At 40.6% G+C, this 16,647-nt stretch overlaps 1 protein-coding gene across 8 annotated transcripts in view; it reads right to left on the reverse strand.

Moving 5' to 3' along the window:
- Myb (MYB proto-oncogene, transcription factor) overlaps nucleotides 1-15,663 on the reverse strand; it is a 31,673-nt gene extending 16,010 nt beyond the window's left edge. For 2 of the 8 annotated variants that reach the window (XM_026391883.2, XM_026391880.2), the window contains exons 1-9: nucleotides 15,641-15,663; nucleotides 11,265-11,382; nucleotides 9,378-9,449; nucleotides 7,714-7,806; nucleotides 7,244-7,464; nucleotides 5,352-5,586; nucleotides 4,032-4,112; nucleotides 3,485-3,589; nucleotides 1,751-2,005 (exon numbers count right to left, since the gene is read on the reverse strand). In XM_026391883.2, coding sequence (XP_026247668.1) covers nucleotides 1,751-2,005; nucleotides 3,485-3,589; nucleotides 4,032-4,112; nucleotides 5,352-5,586; nucleotides 7,244-7,464; nucleotides 7,714-7,806; nucleotides 9,378-9,449; nucleotides 11,265-11,382; nucleotides 15,641-15,663 — 1,203 coding nt within the window. Of the gene's footprint in view, nucleotides 1-446; nucleotides 783-1,750; nucleotides 2,006-3,484; nucleotides 3,590-4,031; nucleotides 4,113-5,351; nucleotides 5,587-7,243; nucleotides 7,465-7,713; nucleotides 7,807-9,377; nucleotides 9,450-11,264; nucleotides 11,383-15,640 lie in introns of all 8 variants that reach the window. The other 6 variants (XM_026391878.2, XM_026391879.2, XM_026391877.2 and 3 more) reach the window with 6 other exon arrangements.
- Between the last annotated feature and the right edge of the window lie 984 nt (nucleotides 15,664-16,647).

Below are 16,647 nucleotides of genomic sequence, written 5' to 3' on the forward strand. Positions count from 1 at the left end.
GACAGATTGGAATCTAAATTTCCAGTTGCAACCCAAATGGTATGTTTTCATAATTTGGTTCCTTCCTTTCTGGGGTCAGTGAATCACATAATGACAAATGAACAAAGAGGCAGAAAACATGTTAATATTTTAAAAGAAAGGGATCACACAGGACTAGAGAAAGAGACAGAAATGCTAAATTCTAGGGTAGAAGGAAATAAAAGCATATCCCATGCAAACTATCTTCCAAATAAAGTAAAAGAGAGAATCAGGACAAAACCATCAGCTAGCCTGCAGCCAGCCTAGACTCTGAGAGGCAACAGGTCTCAGCCACAGCTAGATTCAGTGCCAGAATGAAATCAGCAAGGGCAGCAGTAGTCATTTGTTCCAAAGGATTAGTTTCTAGATTATTAAGGCTCAGGTGTCTGTTGCAAATTAGTAACAGCTGTGCAGAAATTGTGTGCTACCTGCGAGGGAGAGAAGGGCAGGCTTTTGACAGGGGAACGCTTGGGACTTGCACTGCTGACGTCAGCAAATAGGAAGGAGCTAGAGTCTCCAGTGGCTAAGGGGCTGGCCTGGCCCCGCTTTTTTCGAAGGATGACCAGTGGAATTGTGCTATGCTTTGCAGGAGGTAAAGCCTTGGGAGGGTTGTTCACCCTCGGGTTAGGCTCTCCTGCAGGGCTATTCCCATTGCCCTCTCTTTGCTGAAGCTGGAGGTCTTTGCCTGCGGAATGCTGGCTAGGTGGAAAAGCTGCTTCTTCAGAGAATTCAAAACTGCTGAGATCACACCATGATGAAGAATCCTGAAACAATGTGGGAGGCACAGAACTCTGAGACAGTGTGTGCAAGTTGTGTGCCATCATCACCTGAAACAGCACTGAGAAAGACATGCTAAGTGCACAGAAAACCTGGGGCCCATATGGTGAACTTTTTCCAGCAGCAAGGGTAACAGTTGTTTGTCACCCTGCATTAGAGGGGTTCGGGAACTGCTCGAGGTTAGTCCTACAGATGTGCTGTGGGGAGCTCCTGACATCCTATCATTTACATGCAATATAGAGCAAAGAGAAAACCTTTCTAGAAGGCACACAGTGGCGATATCCATGCCCTTTCCAGCAAGTACACAATAAATGTTTTTTAACCAACTAGGAAACCCAGGAAATGAAGTGAGTGTCTGCTGAGTGGGGGCTGAACTCCAGTTTTGTTTCACTAAGAATGATTTATCTTGGTGAACCAATGGGACGGATAATTAATGTTCGATATTTTATACAGAAAGCCACATCTACCAATGAACTGATTATTTCAAATACACTGGAAGATTGCTTTAAGTTCCCAGTAAACATAATTCTTAATATGCTATCCAAAAGCAAAGCAATATTCTAGAGAAGCACAAAGAAGTAAGCAAAATAAAAGATCCTTTAAAAGTAACTCAAACACCAATTCCATAGCTGGAGTTCTGCTTTATAAGTCATTGGCTTTTTTATTATTATTATTTTTAAATATGTTCTTTGAAGGATAGCTGGAGTCCTACTTTATAAGCTTTATTTTTTTTAAAATATGCCTTTTGAAGGAAAAGTTTAACAGCTGCCTTTTGTCTTGGTAGGGTATGATATGAGACCTCTGCAAAAATATATTTGTTAAGTCTAAATTCATACGTTTACCTATACATGAATTGAGACCAATAACATTTACTATAGAAAACGGCAAAGAGTTATGAAATGAGTTTTCTAAATCCCTTCCAGAAACATTAACTTGCCTTAGTAATTCTACTTACAGAATCTATAAATTGGAGTGTTTCTGCAACTTCTAAGAGGTTCTTAACATTATCCAGAATGGTACCCTGGTGGACGATCATGCACCTTGCTGGCGAGGCACTTTCTTCAGGTAGGGAGCTGGGATCCACTGGCAGAGATGGAGTGGAGTGGTGTTCCCCCAAACAGGAAACAGGTGCACTGTCTCCATGAGGTCTGGTGTGGTCGACAATGGAGGTGCTGTGCCACCCTGGGTAGCTGCATGTGTGGTTCTGTGTCTGAGGAAGGGGGGTGGGGTGAGTGTAGAAATAAAGAAAAAGTGGGGGAAAAGAAAGGAAGAAGGAACTTAAAGCAATGATGTTGCACAAGGTATCTGATGCTGTTGGAGGAAAGATAAAAGTAGTTGCATCATCCAAAACTTATGCCTATGAAACAGTTGTCAAGATGTTTCCTTTTTGTCAATGCAAGCCCCTGCTTTTTAACAGTACTAGAGTTTATGCTTATGTGGTTACCTTCATTGTTATCATTTTGTTAAAACTTCAAACTATGCTACAAAGTACAAAGTTTTCATACTGACTGTCTTAGGAAATCAACTTGAACACAATTCGCAAAAGGTCCATCAATGTTTGCTTTGAGTTAAGAATTGTCTGATTTGCATTCTAACCTACTAAAAAGCTAGAGAACTCAAGAGGTTGAGTTGCTTTTCTGTGTACATGTTCCTGATGCTTCTATCCCTTTCTAAGGATGTAGACTGCACCGAGGCAGTGAAGGGCTGCCAAATCAGCGTGGTTAGGAAAGCAGAAGAGCAAATTAACAGAAGTCTCCTTTCAGCATGACCACGCAACAGGAGAAATTGCAAAACATTAAAGTTAAAAAGTGGTTGAGTGGTCAAACTAACATGTGCACATAATCATTTTATTATTTAACAAAAAAGAAATTAACCCCTAAGAATACCTACTAGGTATCACTTCTCTTTTATTCACTTTGTTGGCTAAATAGATTTGTTACAAAGTACAAGCTGCTTTCTCAGTTTGCTGCCCAATTATTAAAAAAGATATCACAATTCAGTAATGATCCACACAACTTTCATGCATGCAAACAAAAGAGAGCAGTGTTATTTATGCATCAGTGTTTTACATCTATACATATAAAAATATGTATATAAAATAAAATATAATAAATATATATTTAATAATAAGTATATAAAATATATATAAAATCTTTTTACATGTAATACTGAATGTACATCAAATCATGTTTGCAATTATAAAACAAGGACAGATTAAGAAAGTGAGAGAAAAAGAAAAAAAGTTAAACAAATAGCATATAGTACAAAGCTTTGTAAAAAAAAAAAAAAAATGTAGCACTTCTTTTATTTTATCCTTGCTAATCTTTAAACTGATTACAGTCAGTCCTGGAGAAAAAAATGGCTTGATGAAAAGCACAAATGAATTTTGTTTCTACTGTAATACAAAAAGACTACTTCCAATTTAGTTAATACACATTCTTTTTTTCTTTCTTTTTTAAATTTATTTTTTACATACATGACAATGGTGGAGTGCATTACATAGTTAATACACATTCTGATACCAAGAGTATTTTTTTTTTTTTTACTATCAACTACTTCTGTTTGAACATAGTTAACTGATATATAGAATTGTGGCTGGGGTAATATTTAGAAGAGAAGAAAAAGGATACAGAAGAGTATTGGGGTAAAGCTGCAAACCATCCCCCCAAGTACGTAGTGACATTCTTACGGGTAATGCCTGCTGTCCTTTGAGCTCATTCTCAGTTGACATTAGGAGCAACTCTAATTCCTTTATTCGTTTTTCTTTCTCAGGGTCTTCATCGTTATAGTGTCTCTGAAATTAGAAGTTAAGGGGAGGGGAAGCAAAGGTCTGATTGGAAAGTAGTTGTAGCCTGGAGTCTTAAGGTACCACCACACAGCCCAAGGAGCCTCAGTGTAAAACCAAGACAAGTCAAATATTTCCACTACAGAAATCTTTCTGAATGAGATTTCAAACTTAAGGTAGTGATGGGAAATCTGAGGCTATAGAGTGGATGCTGCCTAATGAATTGTTTCAACTTGTAACAATGAACATCAGAAAACCCTCCAGAACAAACCCTCCAAGAAGCCAAGATTGGTAGATTGTTGGCCTGAACTTTACCTTCCTCTCTACTATTCCCTTTTCTTTTTACTTCAGCTGCTCAGGTGAAAATAAGTGTCTAACATAAAAGAAATAAAGCATTTCTTAAAAGCACTGCCTTGCCCAGATAATGAGTTTCTTTATAAGAGAATCTTACCTGAATGGCTGCAGCAGCTGGCTGAGGAACATTAACTATATTTACATGTAAAGCTACAGGATATGGAACATGACTGGAGACCTAGATCAAAAAAGGGAAAACAAAGGCCAAGTCATTCATGGTTACATATGCTTCAGGGGATTTGACTTCCTGAGGTTTTATTCTGGGACTGAAGGGGAAAAAGTACTCTACTGATAAAATTCTCTAAACAATTAAATAACAACAAAAAACCTCGTTTAATTTGAAGTTTAGCCAGGCCTTTTAAAAATGGCTGAACAGCTAAAGCAATACAATGAAAGAAATTTAAGGTGCTCATCAGTCCCAACAGGAAGCATTCCTTAGAGAAAAAAACATGATGGAAATATAACCTAAAATACATTTGTGAATGTATGTAACGTTTTCATGGGAAAAGGAGATGGTACTAGCTGCTTGCAACAAAATATTTTTCTGAGAATAATTATGATGTTTTGATAAAAAGCACAAAACCTCTTATGATAATCCATTCACCTGAGACCTTTCTGGAAAGTCTGTAGTCAAATCCATGGAACAGAGAAAGAAGAGTAAAAACTACTCATGAATATGTTTTGCCTAACATTTGCATATGAGGTTTGTATTCTTGGATAAATTTCATCATTTATTATTGTTAGTTCAAAGATTAACATTCCTTGATTTTTCTTCTTTTCCACTCACTAAAAATCCTTTCTTTCCATACATATAAATGTCTAGAAATGAGGAAGGAATCACACCAATCCAAAGAAAGATAAAAGGGAACATTGGATTATCAATGCCATAAAGCTCTGCTCTTGAATCAGAGTAAAAATGTAAACGTTTACTGAATCAATAACTGCATTTTGGCTAGATCACTACCAGAATTAACAACCTGTCCATTGGTGCCAAGCTATTTTCTCTCCAAATGTAATATTACATTCACTTTTCATTTTGGAAGAGAAAAATATTAGACTATAAATGTATCTTTCCCTTCCCCCATTCTTCTTCAGCAATACTTTAAGAAAATTTACATCCAAACTCTGATTTTAAATTAGAATTGAAGTAGTGAGTTAGAATCAAACAACTTGGATTCTAGCTGGCACTACCATGATTCGTAATCCTGGACAGAATCACTTAACCATCTCATTTCTAGACACATGACTCAGGGATACCCATATTTACCCTGATCTATTTCAAGGGGTATAGGTGAAGATTGATCTTAGTTTATGTCTAGGAAAGCTCTTTGAAAACAATATAACCACAAGTATTATTATTATCGGTAGCTAAAATAACCATGTCTTTCACTAAAGTAAATTCTCAGGAATGGCTTACGTTTTGTGCTTCGGAAATTTGGTAATAGGAATAGTCATTGCTGACTGAGGGCTGGCCAGTTGGAGGGAGTTGAGATGAAGGTGGGGCATGAGCAAAACTCATCAAGTGATTGTTTTTCTGGAAGCCTGTGGCCACTGTTGGCTGGCTGGCTTTAGAAGACTCCTGCAGATAACCTTCCTGTTCCACCTTCCTACGCATTGTAGAATTCCAGTGGTTCTTGATAGCATTATCAGTTCTGCACAGAAATATAGCATATAAAAATTTTACAAACAAAAATTTCAATTCAGATTAGAGTTAATTGACAGAAAACTGTTTCTAACAGAAATCTTTACTTTGGTTCCACCAACAGTTGTTTTATCTTTTTAATTGTTTCGCTCTTTTCCACCTGCTAAAATCTTGCTTTCCCTGCAGCCAAATTTAAAAATCCATAGATTTCTCTTATTTATTTAATCTAGAATGTATGGAGCTTTCCATAAACTCTGGTATCTTTTCATCATTTTGTGACTGAGGTAAAGGAGTATTTTTCAACACGATAACCTTTCAGTGTTGATCCTGACCATTTGTGGTACAAGACTCTAATACAACCTAAAAGTTCTAGCTGTCCTAAAACAATGACTCCTTCAAGAATGGCTTAGCAGGGCCTACCCACCACAAAAATTAGGGACTTGGCAGTGTTTGGGAATGACAAAGACGCTGTCTCAGTGTCTACTCTTTAGCTCTTATATTACTAGTGAGAAATTTTGAGTCAAAAACCCTTCCTACCTTTTGAAAAGCATCCACTGTTCTTACAGCCAGACAGAGGTGAAAGGAAAGGAAAAAAGGGAAAAATGATAACTCGTGGATATTTTCAAACTCTCAGGAAGTTTCTCAATTCAAAAAAAGAAAAAAAGAAAAAAAAAACCCAAACCCAAAAAACCATTTTAAGACTACCTTTCCCTAATTCCATGGGGGTTAGGGAATGTGTGATAAAGTAAGAGGAAGTTGGATCACCCCTTTAATTTTTAGAAGAGGCAATAGTATATCCTCCATAGGGGAGAAAAGGCCACCTTTGACAAATCTCTTGAATTTTCTAAGCTTTTACTAAACCCTGAGGGAGGAAATGCTTTGGAGCATCACAAGAAACCACAGCATAATTCATTTTTGAAATTACCCTTTCTCCATTTTTATATTAAAAAGCTCAAAAATAAAAAATCTTTAATATTTTCTACCTTAAAATCCATAGTAAAAAGTATTTTCCAAAGTAAGAAAATTCAGTTATATATTACTTAAGGGAGGAACATGGGACAAAAATGAGCTTCCATAGTCATTCCTCATAAATATAAGATCATTTTCTTGCCTTGTTCACTGAAAAAAAAGCATTATATAGACATTATTTTAAAACCTGGAAAAAGTATGATAACTCTAGAAATACATTATTTCTTTATTCAAAGTAAAAAAAAAGTTAATCATGTGGCATAATGAAGTGAAGCCAGGTATTTGGAAAATAATAGCTGAGCAACTACCAAAATGGTAGCCAGTCACTAAACTGGCTGAGTGAACTCAGATCAACAATAGACTGTCTACCTTTAGTTTCCTTCTGTGTTTAGAGCTCTTCAGTTTACAAAGTGCTCTGACATTCATTTTACTTTGATCCTAACATTGGCTCTGTGATATAGATTATTACTTATTTTTGCAAATGGGGAAACCACGGCTAAGTAAAGTTCAAAGATTTAGCCCAAGGCTCACCACTGGCTGGATCCTAAACGTCCTCTACTAGATAAACTATAGGATATTTTCTGGTTCTAAATAAAACATGATTGATGGTATGTAATTTGTTCATACACTTAAAACAGAATGTTAGAATCCCGCTCCTTCATTCTTCCCAATCAATATATTTTTTGACATAGTATTACCGTCCAGGCAGTAGCTTTGCGATTTCTGCCCATCTGTTCCCCAGTCTCTTGTGTGCCTGGTAAATAATTCTGTCTTCCTCTTCTGTCCAGGAGGTTTTCTTAACTTCTGGATTCAAGTGGTTATGCCACCTCTCCCTACATTGTTTTCCAATTCTCCCTTTTAAGTGCTTGGCAATAACAGACCAACGTTTCGGACCGTATTTCTGTACAAGTTCTATCACCTTCAGATAAACACACAAAAATAACCTGTGTTTTAATGTTATGTAATGAGTCATTAATCATTCTTCAGTGTTACAAGTTCTTTAGAAAACTTCTAAAAGTCTGCTTTCATTCATTGGAAATATGGGACCAGAGTCCTTTACTTCCTGTTTGCTCACTTTACCTGCTTCCTTGGCTGGGGAAACATCCAACAAAGATGTCTGGGGAATATTCTTAATTTTAATGCACACATACATGAAAACAAAACTTACTCTCTGATCTTCTTCTTTGGTCCAAGGACCCTTGATGAGTTCAGGGTTTAGCACTTTCTGCCATCGGTGTTGGCACTGCACGTCTGTCCGATTCTAGACAAAGTATGCACCATCATAAAGATAGAACACCATATGCATGTGAAGACTTTGCTTAATATGAGTCATACAGAGAAAATATGCAATGAAAACATTCAAGAACACCTTAAGGCATGTGTAGAGAGCCCACCTTTCCCTCAGTACTTACAGGCTAAAGAATGTACAGAATACATCAAACTTGCATATAAAATTAGAAGCTTTGCCTCCTGTGCCTGTCAATTTAACTTAACCTTGACCTCAGTCTGTGGCTTGTGAAGTAACCTATATAGTTACAGACTTCTTAGAAATCCCATTTTGTCCAGACTTCAATGGAAACCCGCCAGTAAGCAATATAATAAAGTTTGCTTCCCAAACTAAGAGATGTGCATTCAGGAGCACAAGAAATTATATTGTGGAAGGAACAAAGATGATAAAAGGTAGGCCTACTTCATAGGACCTTGCAATCTTACATGAAGAAAAAGGCAAATATATAATTAATTATAACAGAAGGCTGAATTCAATTCATATGCAAGGAGAGATGCAAAGCAAAGTGCCATAGAGGTGGGCAGTAAAGCATTCCCTTAGGAGGAGAAATTCCTTCTAAGGAAAGGAATCCAAAAGAGCTCTGGATGTGGACGTTGGAGGATGGTCAGAACTTTTGATTGGAGAAGGAGAACATTCTAGGAGGTGAGACTGAAAGGATCAAAATTCCAGAGGAGGAAAGCAGAAATGAATTCTACCAAATGAGCTTATGGAGAGGAAGTAGGAAACAGCATGGGAGCTATAAGTTGGGGCTATGTAGGGGGACTTCTCTGTATCAGGTCAAAGCAGTTTACTTAGTTTGTAAGACTGTAAGTCACCATTGGTGGGTTTTGGTTTTGTTTTGTTTGTGAGGTTAAGGGTTAAACCCAGAGTCTTCCACATATTGGGCGAGTGCTCTGCTACTGAGCTACACCTCCAATTACTATTGTTGTTTTTGAGAAGATAAGATACATATGCATTTTAGGAAGCCCGATTTGTCAATAGTGTTTGGGATGGAGAAAAAAATGGAAAGCTACAAGTGGGGAAGCCATTGGAATAGCCCAGATGAGAAAACAGAAGGCCTAACTTGTGACCCAACCATGGAATGTAAAGGATAAGAGAGACTACCAAGGAATTCCAGCTTCCTTCATAACTGTTTAGACATAAGGGACAATGGAATGGGATAAGTAAAAAATATCCTAGCATTTCAAACCTGAGTACCAACATATGGCTATTTACAAAAATGGGGAATTCAGAAACTGAACAGGAAAAAATATCAAGTTTAATCATCTACTACTTAACAAATCATGAGAACATTAATTTATATTATCTCAAGAAATCAAAGATAAGCAAGAAGTACTTGTTTAAGATGTTGTAGAAATGTTTTAAAATTTATTTAGAAACCCCAAAAACATGCATTATAAAATGTAAATGATGAGAGGGGCATCTCTCCCCCTACTTCTTATATACCGGCAATATGTGATATCTTAATAGCTTCTATAAGAATATTTTATTTAAATCTTTAGGAGGAACTTTTCTATTACAAAGAGAATAAATCACTAACTTACCGGGAGATAATTGGCAATGACTTTCCAGTCATCTGTTCCATTCTGTTCCACCAGCTTCTTGAGTTTTTCATCCTAGGACATTTAAAGATAATCCTAGGGTATCAGTCATTTACTGAATAACTCTGCTCAAGTTCTACTGAACAACAGAATTAATGCTAGGATTCAGGGGGAAAAAAAACCCTACTCAAAGTATCCAAATACAGAAAATAAATTATACTGGTCTAGAGCAGAGATTTATTTAGGGTCAGACTAGAGTTTTTATTTTGGCTCAGCTATTGATTAGGTGTACCAGTTGCATGTATTATTTTACCTTTTCAGACCTTAGTATTGTTATCTATAAAATGGGAATGCTGAGATCAATAGGATTGTTTGGGGATTACACAGGGTAATTATGCAAAACATTTATAATAATCCCAGGCACCTATTCAGTGCATAATATATGACAACTGTTAGAAGTTTTACTTAATGATGAAGAAATAAATTTCAATATTAGACTCAGTAGCCATTGAACTATGATAATAGATAAGATCTTGAATAAAAAAATAGAATATTTCCAGTTGGTTCAATCTCTTTCATATGTTAAAAAAATAGAAGATAACTTTTTTGATTCTTAAACTTGAATGCATATATAATGTAATAAAATAATTTAGTTCTTATTATCAATATATGCAGTTTTAAATGAGGCCAAAACATATTAGAACACAGAAGACACTAAAACATTCATGAAAAATTGCTTCTTTCAGTTCATGTACTATTCACTGTCCCATCACTTCATAAGAGTCGTTCTCAATGTGCTTTTTATGTTTCTGCAAAGGTAACATCCATTCACAATACAGGTCCCTGGTACAATAGAGACACAACCAGGAACCAGGTTAACAACAGAACTTCTATTTCCCTAATGATCATCCTAGGTGCACAATCTCTACAGGTAAAATATGAATTTCCCATGTGTCTCCTGGGAATCCTGTCTGTCTGTCCAAAGGTACTCTGGTTTAAATGAAGCAGAATGCAATGAAATTGAAGAGAGTTAATATAACTTATATTTAAATTAAATCTTCTATGATCCGTGGCAATTTTTTGGAGAATATTAAAAAAAATTTCAATATTTTTGAAAACGTTTCAAAGAAACGTTTCCTCACACCTTAATAATTTAGCTTCAGAAGAACTTTTCCTTTCTTGAAAGGATTAAGCTTTTGATAAACTAGCAGAAAAAGAAATGTGGGGAACAGTGGTCTTTCTACCCATTGCTGGATGGATGGTTTTAGAGCAAACATTCATACCCATATATGGATCTGTGAAAGATTAATACCAAGAGTATTAAATGAATATAATATAAAGGGGTAAGTTCTATACATGTTTTGTTTTATTCCTTGTTTTGGTTTTGGAAATAGCAATTCATTCATTTATTTAGGGAGTATTATTAACATCCTACTTTGCAGTGAGTAATTCTGGGTTGAGGAAATACAAAGATAGTGATGTTTAGCCCTATCCTCAAGAGGCTTGCAGTCTCCTGGGAGAGATGTAGCTATCACATCAACACTAAGGCAGAACCTATACCCCAGGGCAGAGAAATGCAGGAGGATGCTTCCAGCCCTCTTGGAGGAAGCCAAGGATGGCTTCACAGAGTGGCCATATCTTTGTAATTAATGAAGAAATGGTAGGAAGTGGTGGGACTCAAGAGCGAGAACTGGATAGGCAGAGGGAAACAGATGGAGCACAAAGGAGAAAGGAGAGGACACGTGGATGAGTGGGGGACATAAGCAGTCAAGGCTGAGCTTTCAAAGAGCCTCCTAATGAGCTGTAACACCTGGAGTTGAGCTGGACTTTTGTTGTTCACAAATTATACACTACCATTTTTTTTCATGCTTTGATAATATGATTATTTACCTCTTCCCTGGTCCACCTAGTTTTCCCTAAGTGACGCTTTCCAGACTTGGGAAGCAGCCCATCATAGTCATGGTCACACATTTCAATGTCTTCATCATCCTCGTCACTACTGTATATGCTGCAGAAATAAGAATGGCAGACTTGGGCTGAAACAAGAGGATTTAAACTACTGGATTACAAAACTTACATAAAAACTCCTCAACAAGCTTTTCAAAGGTTATGAAGATGAAACTTTGGAAACTTGCACAACAAGATTGTTTTCTGCGTTCTGTTGCTGTAGTATTGTAAACTGGTTCTGCTGTTATTGGTATCCACAGATACGGCAAAGGACCTGGCACTGTCTTACTGCTCTGCATGTTTGGACCTGCACTTATTGTTAGATCAGTGACAAGTTACACATTTGGCAACCTTCCAACCAATGAAGGTTTAAATTTAAAACTTAATGTTAAGACAAGAAAAAGAATAAGAACCCGTGTCCTTTATATAAGTGCACTCTCAAAATCTCTGGGATATGTCACATCATTTAAGTAATATCTCCCAAATACAACAAACAAATCACTTATGCTATTCCAACAGGGCTGGCATTTTATTACAATAAAAATTCAAGAAATAATATATCCAATAATATAATTATAGTCATTCCTTAAGATGAGAAGCTTAGGAGAAGGTAAGAGGAAAGCATTTTAAAGCCTGAGAAAGGATAAGACCATCAAGTGATCAAAGTGTTTTGGCACTAACATAAATATCAAATTGTTCAAAACCCTGGGCCTGAAGGACACAACTGTGGCCATGTTTACATGACTCAGTTTCCAAAGTAACTGAGTGAATAATTAGGCCACTTAATAGTCAGAATCTTTTTTACTCTTATTTTTTCTATCTTTGAGTGATGTTTAAAATATCTTAAAATGTACCCAATTCAAAAGTAAGGGATTCCCCCAGAAGAAATCTATGGGTTAAAAAAAATATTGTTTTCAAAAGAGGTTTTCCCTTTACTAGTTGACTAAAACTATGAATTTTGATGAGTTTTGACAAAATTCTATACTTAGTTTATTTATCATATATCGAAGAGATGAGAGTAATTTCATAGCTTACTCTCAGCTATAATTTTCTTTATAAAACAAGATATGAAAAGCTATACTACCTTACAAACTTCATTAAAATTTGTCATTGTAATATTGAGAAATCCATCAAACTGAGACTGATTGCTTTATGATAAAAGCAATATCATAATGCAAATTATTTTAAAAAAGGAAATTTACATTCATAACAGGTTTTATCTTACCTAACTCAGAAGCATAAATTACCAACTCCCTACAAGTCAAGCAGAAGTGCTCATCAAAAACTCTGAGTTGGGATTCTAATAGTTTAAAACTATTATTTTGAGAAATAATCTGATGATCCAGGTTGCATGGTGACAAGATGTGATCTAAACTTCAAGTACAACTACCAATACACACACACACACACACACACTCACAAATCCCATTACTTAGTCTTTTTTTTTCCATTTAGTTTCTATCCTTTGAAACAAGAGTGTATTGTTTAATACTGAAAACAGGAGGGAGTAAACAATCAACCATAATTACAATAATAATACTGACAAGTCAATAACAATTAAAAGAATTTCCTTTTAACATAAAATACAGTATTATAAAGAAAAAATTAACATAAGCCCAGAGCTGTAAGTCTGCCTCTTTTGAAAGGTTCGTAGTAAACTCCTTAGAAAACCATCAAATGAAGTAGCTCCTTGTGAAGTATCATGGATAGCAAGAAAACCAAAGGAATTTGAAAGTAGAGTCATAGGCTCAACTCAAATTAACTTTTTAGGTTTGGCTAGACCTGGAGACCTGAACTGTGGACATTTCCCAAACCATTAACTGGGCATATCCCTTGGCAACAACAGTCTAGAAACAAGCAAAATATTCAGCTGCCCACAGGGGGGCAGTCCACCTCAGGTGAGAAAGAACTAGAATCAAACAGGACCAGAGTTCTCTGGAGGATAAGGTGTCAGTCCTAGTTCTGCCTCCGCCTAGCTGCGTGACTTGGCCAAATCACTTCCTCTCTCTCGCGACTTCGGTTCCTCGCTTATACATTAGGGTTTGGATTCTATTTCTAAGGTACTTTCCAGCGTGCATAAATGATACCTCTATGTCTTCTGTGCCTCTTTAAAATTAAGCAAATAGGCAAAACTGTGCAAAACCAAAGTCTTGGGGGAAAACGTGGCATGTGCCTTCTGCAAGGGCCATGAGGACAGCGGGACCAGACCAGGACTGTTATCCGCAGGCTTCACGCGGGGGCTCTGCTTTGACCTTTGCATCTGATTTCCTTGCACTAAATTGTCCTGCCCGCCTCAGTAGCATGATTAATTTCTGCTAAAGACCTGAAATAACTTTTCCTTTATCTGCTCTGACAAGATCTCAGACCCAACAGTCAAAGGACTTTCAAAGGCTGATTTCAGGCTTGATGCACTCGACTCCTCCACCTGCTAGACCCGGTGTGGTTACAAGAGTACAACTATGAATATTACATTCTGTCAAGGAAACAAACCGTGCAAAGAAACGAAAAAGAAAAGAAGCGCTGGGGGTTGGGAAGAGGGAGGGGAGCGGGAGGAAGTGCCTTGTGGCCGCTACTGTGATTCTAGAAAAGGGGTTCAGACTATTTCGCTGACCTGGTTAATAATCCCTGCCGAGTTGACGCTCGCCCTGCAAGAAACGGCTCGGAACCCGCAGCCGGGTTTCTCTTCCCCCCGAGCCAGGTTCAAGGCTCCCGCCCCTCCCCTCCGGGCTACCTGGGAGCCGCGGGGAACCTGCGCAGCCCCGCCCAGCGGGGGCAGCCAAGACCTTGGGGCGCGGAGCCTGGAGCGCGCCTCGGGTCAGCACCCCTTCCCAGCTCCCTCCTCCTATTGCTAGTTTCTGCTCTCAACAAAACAGGTGAGCTTGATTGCTTTCCTGTGAAGTCCAAAAAACGAAGGTGAAACCCCTCAAGGGGTGGCATCCTTGCCCCGCGAGGTCGACCCCCGTGAGAGGGGTAGGGGGCCGGGATTTACCTGTATCGACCCCCTTTTCTTCCCACTCCAAGCTACGCACGCACAGGCGTAGCTCCAGGCCCCAGCCAGCATCGAGGTTCTGCTGCAGGGCTCACGCCCACGCTCGTTGCAACTTCCAGAGCCACAGGAGGACCAATGCCCACCAGTACATAAAACAAATAAGTATGAGAAAATCAAACAACCCGAAGAAAAGCGGGCGGGTTTGCTTTGCCTTCACGGGATTTTTCCCAGAACGCCTTCGCGAAGGTCTGTCCGATCGCCCTTGCGGAGGCCGAGAGACTTAAGGCAGCTGCAGCAGGGCGCGGGCAGGAGCAGCGACCTCAGTCGCGTCCACGTGTGCGCACTGCCTCGGGATCTCTTGCCCAGGAGAAGAGCCCGCGGGGATTGCATCCCAGGTGCGCAGCAGCGGCCTTGGTGCTGAGGGCCTCTGTCCCTTTGGGCCGAGTGGCGACCACTATATGGCCACTGAGCCAGCCCCCGCAACCTGTTCTCTCAGGGAGCCCGGGCGTGATGAGTCTGGAAAATCCCCGGGGCTGGTAGAGGCTGGACCGCCAGCAAGTGACAGTTCCTATGAGTATTTCCCTCCTCCTCTCCCTCATTCCATCTGTAGGGTCAAAATGTAAGGGCATTTCACCCATCATCCTGACCAGCCTTCCCAAGTGCGGTGACATGTGCAACGCGAGCGCGTGTGGGTGCGCGTGCAGTTTGCAGTAGAAATAAAAACCTTCCAGAGAATAATGATTCGAACCTTCAACCAGGGCTTATAACAATTTGCAAAGCCTTTTCGTCCCCTAAAACCTTCTTTCCAGCCGCCTGTCAGCTGACACTCTTCTGTGCCTCCATAATGAATGAATGAAATTTAAATAAACTACCTGCAGCTACTAAACAATCCGGCATTTTCCTATATCTGCCATATGCTCTGCACTTTCAAATCCAAACATATCTCAATGCATCCAGCAATTAGGCTGCGACTCTCTTGCCGACACTCAAGGCATCACGCCAGGCACCTGGTGGGCTCCCCTTGGCTGGTGGACACCGCTCTGACCCCGGCTGTAACGAGCTTCTTTTCCCCCCCAAAGGGAAACATATACCCGTGCAACTTGCAAAAAGAGCCGCGGGGCGTGCTTCCCAATGTCCTGATGCATTTCCCGCAGAGACTTTTCCATTCATCAGTCTCTCCAGCCGCTTCTGCGGCCGAGGCAAGGGGCTCCGGGTCCTCCCGGGTTCTGACAGCACCACAGAAGATCCGGGAACCAATTCCCACCTGCTCCTAGGCGCCCGGTGTCCCGCGCGTCCCTGCCCTGGGCCGCCCTCATGGACTCCCCGTTACCTGTGCCGGGGTCTCCGGGCCATGGCGCGGCGGGCGCGGGGCTCCGCCGAGAGCCGCGGGGACGCACCGGCTACCGCCTCCCGCTGCCCGCCGCCTTGCCTGCGTCCCTCCCCGGCTGCGCAGCAGCGCTCCGCACTGCCGGGGCGAAGTTTCTCAGGAGAAAGAGGAGGAGGAGGAGGTCACGAAGGAGGAGGAGAAGGAGGAGGAGGAAACAGGTTGATATTAAAGTGTAAACTCTGTAAACAGAGATGCCATCAAACAAAGAGCTTTGGACACTCCCCCTCCCGCCAAATCTGGCGCCCCTGCAGTGCGCACGCGCCCTGCCCGCCGCCTCCGCGGTCGCCCTGGCTGCAGCCGGCGGGCTGCTGGGCCGGAGGGGCCGCCGCTCCCAGCCGGTTCTCGCGCCGCCGAGCTGCGCCTGGCGCGCCGCAAGGTTCGGGAGGCGCGCGGGCCGAGAACCCGGGGAGGGGCGACCGGGGACTGCGGCGGCGCCTTTTCTTGGGCAAACCCCGCTCCCGGGCCACGGCGACGCTGGCCCGCGCCATGTCCCGCTGATGCTGCCTCCCCTTCTCCTGGGCAGCTGCACCACGGTAGCCCCATTGTGGGTGCTCCGGGACACGAGAACCCGAGCTCGAAGCGCTCTCAGTTGCGAGGGTGGAAAAGGGTGTGGGAGTACTCTTACATTGGGGGTTGGATTTTTAGACTGGATTTAAAACGCAGCCGTCTGGAGATAGGGGAATTGGGTGGTGAGTGAATAGAGGATGGGAGGTTCCCCCCCCCCCCCCAATGTTTGGCTAGGTCTTTATAATTTTTTAATAGAACATCTTTAATTTGATAGTGACAAGGGACACAAATACGAGTAGGCCTGCAGCTGTCGCCACTTGCATATAGGACTCCCCCACCAGCTTTCACTCCCCTCCCAGATCCTGCAGCCCACACGCCACCGTCCTATTGTCACATGCCCTTCTCTCTCACCCCGGGACACGCCCGGCCCCACCTACTCCGCC

Source organism: Urocitellus parryii, chromosome 8, assembly GCF_045843805.1.
Source record: "Urocitellus parryii isolate mUroPar1 chromosome 8, mUroPar1.hap1, whole genome shotgun sequence".
Taxonomy (NCBI): Eukaryota; Metazoa; Chordata; class Mammalia; order Rodentia; family Sciuridae; genus Urocitellus; species Urocitellus parryii.